The 13,715-nt window shown below is 41.7% G+C and overlaps 2 protein-coding genes across 2 annotated transcripts; both read right to left on the bottom strand.

Annotated features, from left to right (window-relative positions):
• Nucleotides 1–657: 657 nt before the first annotated feature.
• LOC115392827 (zinc finger protein 37-like) lies at nt 658–6,098 on the bottom strand. The gene is made up of 7 exons (XM_030097435.1): nt 5,942–6,098; nt 4,781–4,977; nt 4,302–4,400; nt 4,131–4,226; nt 3,307–3,417; nt 3,097–3,220; nt 658–2,716 (listed from the first exon to the last, which is right to left on the bottom strand). The coding sequence occupies exons 1-7, from the start codon at nt 5,976–5,978 to the stop codon at nt 756–758; spliced, it is 2,625 nt and encodes an 874-aa protein (XP_029953295.1). The 5' UTR covers nt 5,979–6,098; the 3' UTR covers nt 658–755.
• Nucleotides 6,099–7,504: 1,406 nt separating this feature from the next.
• Nucleotides 7,505–13,191, bottom strand: kdelr2b (KDEL endoplasmic reticulum protein retention receptor 2b). Its single transcript, XM_030097439.1, has 5 exons — nt 12,922–13,191; nt 9,645–9,745; nt 9,369–9,527; nt 8,954–9,206; nt 7,505–7,787 (listed from the first exon to the last, which is right to left on the bottom strand). Exons 1-5 carry the CDS (start codon nt 13,010–13,012, stop codon nt 7,753–7,755), a joined length of 639 nt encoding a protein of 212 aa, XP_029953299.1. The 5' UTR covers nt 13,013–13,191; the 3' UTR covers nt 7,505–7,752.
• Nucleotides 13,192–13,715: the final 524 nt, after the last annotated feature.

The raw sequence follows: 13,715 nt of genomic DNA, 5'->3' as shown, positions 1-13,715 counted from the left end.
TAAACAAGTCTGCAACTTATGGACTCTACAGTCATTTTTTGAAATCCAGCTTACTAAAACTGTGCTGTATTCATGCAGCCTTTCAAGTTTAAGTCGTTTTAGTTGTTTCATACATTTCACTACCTGATTGAGCCATTTTGTCTAAAACTGCATCATATATTGATGTCAATTGATTAATAGAGTTCAGAGGGTATTCCTCATAGATTTTGGTCTATCTGGATACGATAACCTATCTAGTTTTCTGCAGCTGTATCAGTTAAACATTTGTTCCACTATCTTCCGAAAAGCTGCTCAATCAGATTGAGACCTGTGACTGTAGAAGATGGGTATCAAACACATTTTAGCTCATGGACCACATACAGCCTAATTTCACATTGGAGTGGGCCACAATAGTAAAATAGTGCCATAATAACATTGCATTTTAAAGACTTTCTCTGTATTCTCCTTTGTCCAAGTAGGAGGTACTGCAAAGCAACTGAATTGGGTGAATCGAAAAGAACAGCATGAAGTGATGAAACCAAACCACTTGAATGAGACCTAAAATGTCTTCCAAGACACAAGACCACGTCCAGTCTGTACCTGATTTAACTTCTGAGAAGCCACATGAGAATATGCACGGAACAAATAATAATGTCATTGAGTTGACAACACTCAAAATATCCGCAGAGAAAAATAAGAATTTTAATTTTCAAACTGTGCTTCACAAAAATGTTAACATTTCCAGAAAATTACCTGATCTATCAACACAAACAGGGTCATTGTGTTATAAATGTGTGCACGAGTCTTTTGTGTCTCAGCATGCTGGATACTTTCAGGAAAGCTTTTCCACAGATGTGACAAACAAACGGCTTCACTCCCGAATGTATTTTAGCATGCTGTTTCAAATAGCACATTTTAATGAATCCCTTCTCGCAGATATCACATTTAAACGGCCTTTCTGAGGAGTGGCGCATGAGCACGTGCCTATCCACTTCAGGCTTCGACCGGAAGCGTTGGTCACACTGGACGCATTTGAAGGGTTTCTCGCCCGTGTGGATCAGTTTGTGTCTTGCCATGGTGGACGAGGCGATCATCTTCCCACAGTATGGGCAGGGGTTGCGGAACAGCTCCTTGAAGTGTTTGGACCTCTGGTGTTTCTTCAGCGCTCCTTTCTCCTTAAAGGACTTGTCGCACATTGAGCAGGAGTGCTTCTTCTCATCTCGACACTCACTGTGGATAAGGTTGAAGTGTCGCAGCAAGTTGGACCTTTGGGAGAAGGTCTTGCCGCAATCTGGGCACAGGTAGGGTTTCTCCCGGGTGTGGACTCGGGCGTGGTCAAGCAGATCGGAGTCGGACCTGCACCTCACATTGCACTGGGCGCACTGGAAGGGCATGTGACCCGTGTGCTTCCACTCGTGCATGATCAAACGGCGCAGGCTGGAAACAGTCATCGAACAGCTGAAGCATTGAAAGGGTTTGGCAACTTTGTGCGCATTCTGGCAATGCTTGACCAGGTGCTTGAACACGGTGAAGGACTGGCTGCAGCGGTTGCAGTGGAACGGCGTGTGAGAGACGTTGTGTCTCGCCAGCGTCTCGGCGTCCCGTAGCACCTTCTGACACACGGCGCAGTAGAGCTCGTGGTGCGTCACTGCGTGCTTTCGCAGTGACACCTTGTACTTGAACACGTTTGTGCATTTGTCGCACTTGTATTTGTTCTCGGGCTTCTCAGGAGCTTCGTGACCCATTTCCCGGCTGTGGAAATCGTAGCAGGACCTTTTCAAGTGCTGCTGAAGGCCTCTGTACAGCGGGAATCTGGCATCGCAGCGAGGGCAGGTGTAGTCTCCGGAGGGGAAGTGGGTTTTAAGGTGGGTCTCCAGTTTGGTGGTGATTGTTTCCTTACAGATGAAGCACGGGAATTTACGAGTCTTTTTTTGAGTGGAAGGTTTTTTGTTGAGGAGTCCAGGCTTTCTACTAGTGGTTGATACCTTCTTACACCCTATCGACGAGTCTTCTATAGGTAAGGGTGAAGGTGGTTCAGGAGAACAACTGGCACGACTCACAAAAGAAGAGTCATCATCTGAGTAGTAAGACCAGGAATCAGCCATACTGGAACCGCCGCTGACGCTCTTATCTCCAGAGCTTTGGTCAGAGTAGAATGACCAGGAGTCTTCGGAGTATGGGCTCAAAAGGGCAACATTAGAGGAGTCGCAACTGCGCCTGCCCGACTCCTCCTCTTCCTCACTGTCTCCTGCAGGAGTCCGGCTGACTTGGTTGGTTTTCCTAGAAGAGTCTTCATTGGCCCGTTCTTCCTCAAGTGGTCTTTTCTCCAACCTCAGTAACATCTTCATCCTTCGGCCTCTGTTTGGCCTCACAGGGCGAGAACACAAGGATGAAGGCATCTCTATCCTGGTCAGCTGGACCCGACACTCCTTCACAGCACGCTGTGACATGTGACTGTCTTCATTCCCAACGTCATCCGCGGTTTTTTCCAGTTTTACATCATCCAGACGTAACTGTTCCCCAGGTTCACAGCTGGAGTTCTCTCCTGTCAGCTGCTCCGAGGCTGTGTCAGCTGTAATTTGAACTGTGTGAGGCAGTGATGTGGATTCTTTGTCCAACTCGGACACGCGCGACTGAGAATCCTCCAAGAACTGATCTTGGACGAGTGTTTGAGGAGAAGGTCGTACTGGGGGAAGCTTGAGAGCTGAGATGATGCAGGCACCATCTGAGACGAGATCTGAAAGGGAAATTAGCAAGCGTGGTTACACAGTGAAAAACAAGAAGAGTCATTCATCATTCAGACAAGACTGAAAGTGGGGCTACAAAAAACAATCCGTAATTCTTCATCAACACAATATCAACAAAGAAACAGGCCTCGTTTACACAAGAAAAAACATGTAATGGTAAGTCACATTACGAAAAAGTCATCAATTTCAGTGTAGTAGAGTTACATTTAAATTATTTTTACTGCTTGTTGTCAAACTAGGTCAGTTTTGACCCAAAAGGTAAAAGCAATGGGCTAGTTATGTTTTAATTGTAGAAAAAATAACTAAAATCAAACTTTTTTTTGCACACATTTACTCTCCTGTAAACCTTTAATGATCTTGGTTCTCTTACCATGGTGATCCAGAGTTGTGAGGTTCCTGCGGTACAGCAGTAGAGTCCTCAGGTCCTCACACTGAGACGCAGACTGCACACACTCCTCCAGGACTGAGGACGCCTCCCCCAACACACATGCAACCTCCAAGAAATTGAAAAATGATATATATTAGGTGAAGCTCATCCAAAGGATCTATCTCAGTAGAGAGTGGTGTGATTGTGACGTACCTGCTGGAACGTTTGAAGAGGGACAAACTTCTCCAGTCGGGATAAAAACAGATACATCAGAGTGTGAAGAGCTTCATCAAACGCAGGTCCGAACTCTTCGGGGAACACACTCTGGGAGAAAAAAGAAAAAGAAAAGAGAGTGAAAGCTTAGAAAGTGGATTACTCCAGAAAAAACATTTTCAAGTGAAAACACAAAACTTTAGTTGTGCTTTGGGTGTTCGTTTACATGACAACAGTGCTTGGAGCCACTGAAAACAGCTTTTTATGAAAATGCTCTGACTGTCTCCATGTAAACAGAGAACCATAGTTTTTCTGAAAAGAGGCTACCGTGCACATTGTCCTGGAACTTCACTGTCTTTAATGTTTCAACCTTTTTTGTGTAAATGGACATCATTTTCAAAATATTGCTGAGTAAATCAAAACTTTCCTGAATTGATGGGTTTTCACTTGAAATGTCGTGTAAATGGGCCGTCAATCGGCCAAAGGAGAATCATGTTTCCATGACAACATGTGAAAACGTGAGAAAGTGCCTCCATCTGAGTCACTGTTACTATTCAAGTGCTCGAATGTTTCAGTGACAGTCAAATCTTTTTCAACAAGAAAACTCCAAAAATCTTCTGACCAAAACTGTGCGTCTTGCATGCTTATCCACAGCAAAATAGAAAAACTATCGTTTCCAACAAAGTTTAGCCTCACATGGATTTAACTAAAAGCAACAGCTGAAAAAAACATCCTGAACATAGTCTGGATGCTTAAGGCCCTCAAGGAGAACATAACTGTTCCTAATCTTGAAGAAACTAGAAAAAAAAACGATCGTAACTGACCTGAAAGAACCGATCTTTCTCCTCAGGACTCATCAACAATTTTCTCACACGATCCACAAAGTTGGAACACGGAAGTTGTGAGTCTGTTCCACCAACCTGTGAGACAACGCATTACATCAGACTCAGAGAGGGACCCTGGAGCGGATTCACATTAGAAACATGTTGAATCACCTCTGTTGTCCATGTGTCAGTGAGGCTCTGTATCCGGTCCAGGTGAGGCTGGATGACCTGCAGGTCAGCCTCTCCGAGCTGACACATCTCCAGGATCAGCTGAGCGGACACAAACAATGTTTTCTTTAATATTTGGGAGAACCGGCGCTCCCAAGGTGGAACTTTACAACTCTCCGTCTCCATGGAAATTGAAATAAACAAAACTTCTCTGAAATGCTGCTACTGTGCATGCATGCCACAATAAAAGTTTACAACAGTGAATACCATGTGCGCCGTTCACGACTGAATTTAACAGCACTTCTCTGACAAAGACCCTTTATTACAACATTGTCAATATAAGTGGAGACACATTTTATTTCTTAAGTTATTTCCATGTAAACGGATATCTTTCTCAAAAAATGCTAAACTTTTCTGGATCAAAAACATTTTCACTTGAGAAATTGCAGCGTTAATGGGGTGTGTATGACGTTTATAGTCACCTTGGCTCGGAGGCCCAGGCTCAGCTGTGCCCTCTGTTGATTGTTCAGCAGCTCGGGCACCAGGTCCATCACCCTGGAAACCAGCTCCTCCACCATCCCATAGTGGGACACCAGCTTCTGCTGCACCGTCTTCCACATGGCTGCAGAGAGGAGGCGCAGCGGGGGGGCCATCAGACGGAGGATGTCGAGGGGGGCGCCTGGATGGATAGACATTCAGAAATACTACAAATACTTCCTTTCTATTAAGAGCGTAAAAAACAGTACCATCACAACAGACTGTCAACCTGCATCATGAACAGTGAGAAATGTTTACACACAGTATGACAGGAATGTTCAAAATTGAAGAAAGTGGCATAGATTAAAGTTATTTCCCAAAGAAATAGTCTGATTAAGTCCCCCCTCATTAAGAAATTAAAAAAAACAAACAAACCCTCTCAGCGACAGCTGGTGTGAATTAAAGTAACCAAAAGTCCCGTTTTGGCCTTAACATTTTGAGTCATGATATCATGTTTTATATTCCGATTTCTAGTCTTTTAATTATTAATAAAAAAAAAATATTTCACAAACAATGAAATTCACAGGTCAGAGTCAGTTTATTATAAGGAGGAATACAGCATAAATAGAGGGGATAAAGAAGAAATCTTAATTTTATGCATTTATATAAGAATAGAGCATGAACAGAACAGAGCTGTATTTTAAAATACATTCACCTTGATAGGTCTTTTTTTTAACAGGTAAAGCAGCTTTAATCACTATAAAGGACACATTTTAACACGTCTGAGTCATGATATCACGTTTTAAATTCCGATTTCTAGTCTTTTAATAATTAAAAAAAAAGTATTTCAAAAACAAGGAAATGTACACTGACTTTTTGGGTGTTAAAATATCTTCTGATCAGTATCTGGTGGACTTTTTGAGATTTCAATGACTTCCATGTAAAACTTTTTGGAGGGAATTTTTGTATTTTCGAATAAATATTATAAATACCTTTGTGTCGCTACACAGGACAGATCTACTAACATTCATTCCCCCCGATGCATACCACAGTAGCAACACGGAATAAAACGAGCTTGAAAGTGCACTAAAACCCATGTTATGTTCGATTCCCTCCACAGTGTACGTTAGTATGTTAGCTTAGAATTTCAACTCAGGATAACTTACATAAAGAGTTTCCGACAGGAACATTGTGATCCAACATCGTCTTTATCCAAGAAGCTATTCTTAAGTTATCGCACAACCTTTAAACTTCAACTATTGTTTTCTGCTATTCAAAAAGGCAGAGAAATGTAAGTTTGTTTAGACCTGTTTTCATTCCTGTTTGTCACCGGGACCGAGAAACGTTACACCTGAAATAGATGTTCCGGATAGAAAAGTTCCTAGTTCCGATTCGAGTTGAAAACTTTCTTCAAAGCTTAAGGAAAAAAAATATTCGAAAAATTGACCGTTTAAAAACACAAACACATGTAAGAACAGTGATTACGCGCTGCGTGGTGTTCTAACAGTGTTTCATGGTGCAGGAGAATGAAGGAACCTTTGACAGGCGGAAGGGACAATATTTAGCGCCGCACCATAATAAAAAGAAAACATAAAAAAAGTTTTAAAAAAATATCTGAGATGACAAATCTAACATGATGGAATTTTAAATATGTAACAAAAGTCAGATTTTATCTGCATTTTTAAGCTGTCAAAAAATGAGGATATTTTGAACATGTAACACAAGATACAAAAAAACGTGCAATCAAGTAATTTTATTCTATAGAAACGTTTTTCACTGACGTACATTAAAAGAATCCACATCAGTGATTGTATTTAATATGGAAATGCTCAGATAAAAAAAAAAAAAACTTTGCTGATCTCTTATTTACTTTAGATGTATTAACCTATTTTTATCATTTCATGTCTTTGCTATTGTTTCTAGTTTTAGTCTGCAAACTTCATGACTTATGAAAAAGAGGCCAATTTCCAGAATTTAAGTTGGAGCCACAATATGAAGCCACAAAAGAGTTCTCAGTCAAATCCATGAAAGTGAACGACAGAAGTGATTCCATGAATCGATATGGCACTACTTCCCAAAAGAAAGAATATGAACTAAAGAAAACTTAAAGTGACCCTGTTGGTTAAATTCTCTTCGATGATTGATCCTGTCTTATCCTGTGGATGACATATAAACATCATTAGAAAGAATGTACAGACAGTTTTGTTTCCCACAAAATTTTTATTCATGGTGGCAACATCATGCGAAAAGCTCAAGTGAGAAAACGAGATCTGTCCCGGGGAGGTCGGCGCTCCGATTCCGAGTCCGACTCTGGAAGATTCCTTTAAAATCCCCCATCGCACGATGAGCAGACAAATCTACGGACTCTTTAAAAGATAAAAATAAATACATCTGCGCCTGAAGGGAGAGCCGGAGAAGTGCAATCATGTGTAATTACAGATGAAGTGGAGCCATTTACAGTGAAAGAAAGGTGATAAAACACACCTTGGCTACACCAGCTGTGGACTTTTAAAAGAAAAAAAAAATCAAGTTTTATCCAAATTGTTGGCAAAAACAATTAAAAAAAACCTTTCTGCAGCAGAAAGAATTTACATGTGGGAATGAAAGAAAAACAAACATGAAGCATTTGCCCACCAAAAGTCAAAAAAACAACAAAACAGCACATTTATTGTGATTGTAAATACTCTTACAAACGCCCCGCCACAAGAATGAGTCCGCCAAATCACAGGCCACTTTTACATCTCCCAATCTGTTTTTTTTCTCCTTTTTTTTTTTAGAAAACTTTTCCTGGTTTTTGTTTGTTTTTTGTTTTAACTTCTTCCTTTTTACAGAGTATTAAAAAAAGTTAAGGCGAGATGCGTCAAACAGAAATCCGAAAGCCGAGGCTCCCCGCTCGCTCTCTGTGGGAGGCATCTCACACCGGAGGAGGAGCTTCCGTCCCGCCTCGGAGTCCGCTCAAACGCTCCTCTTTGGCACTTCAGGCGGGCAGACTCAGCTTCTTTCCTTTCAGCACTGAAACGACAAAAGATCGATTCAATTGTTTATTCTAAATTGTTTTCCGAGAAGAAAATGAAACAAACGATGCATTTTCACTTGAAAATTTGTCGTGAAAATGGGGCCTTAGCTTAATAAAGTTATGAAATTAGATCAATAACCTCATTTTCTCAGCTCAATTTCATTATTTCCTAAAGTGGAACTCGTTCATAAATTCTGCAGTGAAGTAACTTTACCACTAAAATCCTGGAATTGCTCATTTTACTAAATACAATTGTTTAAAGTAGTCACAAAATATCAATAACCTTCAAATGAATCCATAGTTTTAGCTATTTATGACAGAATCGTACTTTAGCTGGATTTATTTTATTCTGTTTGAATTGTTTTAGCCTTCTTTAGCTGCTTGTGTCTTTTTTTGTTTTGGGGCCGTTTATACCCATTGTTGATATATAGTCAAGTTGGATTTTTGAAAGTTAGGGCCGATAGTTAAAATCTTTTCACATTTTGGAATATCTCTCACAGTTCAGCATTTTTTGCGGTTTATGGCATTTTTAACAATTTAAGATGTTTCAGCAATTTCACCTGATTTAGAAACTTTGAGTTATTTTTATGGCGCAAAGTGGTGTTTAGCCGTTTAATCCAATCCTTTTAGTTTTTTTTTTTTTTTGTAAGATCTGTTTGAGTATTTTTATTCTATTTTACCACAGTTAACAATTCCAACATTTTGAGCCTTTTTTTTTTCTTCTTTACCATTCTACCCAATATAGCAATTTTAGGAATTTTAATGACTTTTTACGGATTTGAACAACTTTATAATTAAGATATTTGACCATTTTTTGCAGTTTCACTTGAATGTTAAGCAATTTGACTCATTTTTTAATAATTTTAAGTACATTTTTAGCCTCTTTTGTTGTTTCAGCCATTTCAGTCAATGTCTTTTTTAGATCTTTTATCTATTTCAGCACTTTCACCTTTATAAAGACGTTTCCCAAACTGCCCTCTACTCAGTTAAACTAGCGCAGTGTGGGAGATGCTAACTGTTAAACTAACTGTCCAACCAGTATTTCTGGTCTCTGTTGGCATCAAACTAACAAATATCAACGGAATTTCAGCTCCAGACCGAACACGTTCACCTGTTTACAAACAGCAGCACATCATCAGCGTAGAGGCAGAGCCGCTCTCACCTTTTGTCACATACAAGTAGAAGAAGTCGCAGTAGAGGATGGTCTGCACCACGCCGGCCACGATGGCGATCATGTCGAAGAAGCCCTCGAAGTAGAACCTCCATATCCAGTTGATGAGGTAGAGGGCTCTGTACAGGCCCAGGAAGAACAGGTAGTGGGTGGTGATGGTCTCCGCCTCGCCCGTCTTACTGATCATGAAGAGCTGGGGTAGGATGGCCACCGACTCCAGGTAGATGGAGAACGTCCACAGGATCTGGAGACAGAGCACCAAACGTCAGAGCGTGGCTGTGTTCCACGAAACGTTCCACCTGGAAACAATTCAGAAAACTACAACCCCGAAAATCCAACAATCTGTCCAGTTTCAGGACGATTCATTGAAAAACTGCCCCCCTTTCAAGTGGCGTTCCATTCTGACCTCCAGCGGGGAGAAGTCGTGGTTCACCAGGAAGGCCAGGCCGCCCACCGGGACCACCAGGAACTCCACCCGGAAGGTGTCGTGGTTCCCGTCGTATGTGGCCTTGAACTTCATGTAGATGAGGTACACGGTGGCGTACGCACAGCCGATGTAGATGATCTGTGAGGATCGAAACGAGAGAGAGAGAGAGAGACGTCAGCGTGCTGCTTGACTTCCTCCTTCAGCAAACAGGGGCGGGGCCTGAGCATTGGGGCTGAGGGGGAGGGGCGCTTTCACCTTCATAGTGGTGTTGTAGAGGGAGATGAAGGATGTGAGCAGATCCAGGTAGCGCGTGGTGAACACCAACGCGAACAGGACCTGGCTCTTCCCGGAAATACCTGCGGGGACAGAAGCACAGATGAGCTTAGTTTTACAAGAGGAACAGAGACAAAGTGAAGGAAGGAGCTCAAAGTGTTCTCTAAAACTTTCTCAGAAGCTTTGAAATCCCACCAGAGTCCCTAAATCCACGGCTCATAACTACATCTTTTTTAATTCAAGACATTTGCTTTCAACACACCGACACCCTGTTTGCTCTTCAGCTAAAATCGGTAACTAACTTTCACACATGGTGAAAATGATCTGTTGTTTCTTTATGTGGCCCTATCTGATCACAGTGTTGATCCCCGAATAGTTTGAAACAGATAAATCCTTTAATCTGTGACTGACGAGAAGAAGCAGCAACATTTGATTATCAGGATGGACTTTTTACAGTAAAGATAGATTTCTTCACATGTGATTACAACCATTTTCAAAACTTAACTTTGGCTTCCAGTAAAAAAATAAAATGCATGAAATATTGGTAAACAAATTTTCACTTTCAAATTCAAAGTTTTTAATGAACACCTTCATAATCCAGCTTTCAACCAGGTGATACTTATTTGACTGTGGATGAGACTAGAGAGGTCCAGGGGTCTATTTAAGGAACCACGTGTGCGTGTGTGTGTGTGTGCATGCACCCAGGATAGATTTCATCTGGCTTGATGAATCTGTGTGTTCCCATCCTCTCTTGGTCTTTTGCACAATCGATTAAGCCTGAACCTGTCTGGTTTGGATTGGAGCGGCCAGGCTCAGTCATTTATCCAGGATGTCTGAATCCTACTTTTGTGCAACAGAGCCTTGGTTTTTGTGAAATTATAACAGACTTATATGAATCAATCTTTACTGGTTGAGACTGTGTGTATGTGTGTGTGAGACCATCAATGTTTGCATGAAGAGAAACAACACTTCAGAAAAGTTGCATTTCCCATTTTTACGGAGACGGAGCATTTTCAAGCCGTTTCAAAAAGTTTCAGTAGCTCCAAGCATCGCTGTCGTATAAACACACACCCAGAACCAGCTAAAGTTTAGCATTTTTACTTGAAAACATCATCGTGCTAATGAAGCCTTGCTGTTTTTACCTCAGTTTTTCATTATTTTTGAGTCTCATTTCTATACTTGACCGCTGTGTTTAACGATTTCACCTAATTTCTTTGAAAGCCTTGTAACTCATTAATAGTAATAAATCTTTGTTGCTGGTCATAAAAATATCTCACTCTGGACCTTTAAAAAGTGAAAATACAGGAAGTCCAGCATGCAAAAAGATTTAAAAGTCAAATCGTCCCGCTGTCAATAAAACAAAGATTTAAAACCATCACGCTTCAGTAGAAATGAATGTCCCATCTGTAGAGTGAGGCTTGGAATGAAGCACTGCTTCAGCTGAAGAGACCAAAAAAATAACAATAATAATAATAATAATAAAACCCTTTGTAAAACACCTGTCGGGTAAAGAGCTGCTGCTTTACTTTTAAACATACGAAACTCCACTAACATTTACTATCAAGTGTGGTGTATGAGCACGAGTTTAGATTCACTCTGAAGGAATGTAGAAGTCACTGGTCTGACTCAGTTTATTATAAGAAGGAATACAGCATGAATATGAGGGGATAAAGAAGAAATCTTAATTTTATGCATTTATATAAGAATAGAGCATGAACAGAACAGAGCTGTATTTTAAAATACATTCACCTTGATAGGTCTTTTTTTAACAGGTAAAGCAGCTTTAATCACTGCAAAGGACACATTTTGACACGTCTGAGGGAAAAATGTATTCTAAAGTTCCGTCAACACGACATTTTCTAGTAAAAAAGAAAACATTTATCATGTTTTAAGTTTGTGGTTATATGACAACAGTGCTCAGAACCACTGAAAACAACTTTTTGAAAACATCTAACAAGGTATAAGTTTTTTTAAAATGCTCCATCTCTGTCTCCATGGAAACGGGGCTTGTGACCTGACATGGTCCATCTTTTTCAGCATTTCTGTTTAAACAGACATCGTTTTCAAGATGCTGCGATGTAAAACATGAAACTTTTCTGAACCGAAAATGCAGAAACAATGTTTACTTTTAACGTTGCTGTGTGAACAAGGCCTTAATGTTTACACCATGTGTTTAACTTGCTGCACTCGGTGATAAACTCACCAAAAGCAGCTTTAAATCAGCAATACTCAGTGCCATATGTTTGTAGTTAAAAAGAAAAAGAGAGTACTTGTCCGTGGCTGGCTTGTAATTCAAAAACTAGCATTGGACATCATTTTGAATGCGTTGCTATGTACACACGTGTGCAAACTTTTCTGAAAGAGAAATGCAAAAACAATGGTGTAAACAAGGCCTTATTACTGAAAGGAGGAAACAGAAATGCATGCATCTGACTTTTTGAGTGATCTGTTCATAAAGTTGTGGAGAAAAGATGCATTTCAGACCCATGTAAACCGCTGCATGTTCTCCATCTCTGCAGGATGACAGCTGTCTGTCATCAGCAGGACACCTCTGTGTTTACCTGCTGTGCTGGCAGGCGACTACACGTATGCATCAGTCACACCCACCACCAGAGGAGGTGGAGGTGAGGCACCGATCGCTGCATTCTCATGGAGGAAAAAGATAAATAATCTAGTGATATGAGTGGAGATGTGTGAGGCTGCAGACTGAAGAGTGTGTGTGGACACACAGCAGCAGGGTAGATAACCCTCAGCTGACAGGCTGCAGTAAGGAGATACTACTTGGACCTTTGACCTGTTGGGAAAACAGGAAAACAGCAGAGCCGGATTGCACATTAGACCTAGTTTGACTGTCCCGCCTCACAGCCCATGCAGATCCACTGGATCTCTAAATCTGGAGGTCTGGGTGCTGCCACGTCACAGAGGTCACGCCAGGCTAATGTAAAGAGGAGCAGGCAGCGTGGGAGCGCAAACTTTCCTCTTGGAAGTGGGATTATAAACCCTCCCTACATGCCACAATGACCCATTTTCACCAGATTAAATAACCCCCAGCTGTGTCTGAGACATCAGATCAGATCACACGTCTCCAGCAGAAGTGTCGCTACTTTAACCCACTGCTAGCAAGCTAACCGCTAGCCAGGCTAACGAGCCAAGCGCCGTGGAGCTTCTCTCCCCTTTAATTAACTCCACATTCCCCACACGACGAGGTTATAAACCTAGAACCTGAGCTGCAGGTGCCTCCGGGTGAAGGTTCACTCACCGGCGCAGGACCTGGTTTTCCAGATCTTCAGCAGCAGGATGATGATGGCTGCGAGGTGCGACAGATCGCCGGTTAGCCTGAAGATGTTCATGTCTGCGGGAGCACCGGGGGCACCGACGCGTACAAACCGAAGGGGGACTCCGCTCGTCTGCGCGGGAGCTCAGTCTCTGGATCCGGTAGCGGGGGACTGACTCGGTGACACCGGATCGGGAGGATTTTTTGGGCTTCACCGGACAGGAAAATGGCGAGTAAAACGCGACGTGGCTCCGGTACGTGGCCAACACAGGCGGCAGCCAATTGGAGACGAGATACGCTCGGCGGCTCAGCCAATGAGAAGCGAGAGAGTGCATATTTGCATAATTTATGCAGGGTTTACGCCGCCTTCACGATCCGTGGAAACTATAGTAAAGCCCAGTTGTCAGATCGTGAAGAGTCGCAAAGAAGCAAACAAAACATTATGAAATCCCGCAGTGCTGCGTCAGCGCACTTCTTCACTCTTTAAGATACGTGTAGAAGCGTCACACACATAAAACAACCCCGAAGATCATCATCACAATTAATGCATTCACTAAGAAACTGAAAACTCCCACGATACCAAACTACACATTCATTTACCTGTAAGAATCAGACAACACTGGCAAAAAAAGAGTAACCTTTTATTGATGAACCATGACACAATACACGCTTACAAATATTGCATGAAATTGGCACAATTCTGAATAAACTGTGATGCACCGTCATCTCAAGTGCAAAACTGCGAGCATAACCTTGTCACTTTTCAAACAAAACATAAT

Source organism: Salarias fasciatus, chromosome 8, assembly GCF_902148845.1.
Source record: "Salarias fasciatus chromosome 8, fSalaFa1.1, whole genome shotgun sequence".
NCBI classification, from domain to species: domain Eukaryota; kingdom Metazoa; phylum Chordata; class Actinopteri; order Blenniiformes; family Blenniidae; genus Salarias; species Salarias fasciatus.
This window is presented reverse-complemented; position numbering and strand designations above follow the sequence as displayed.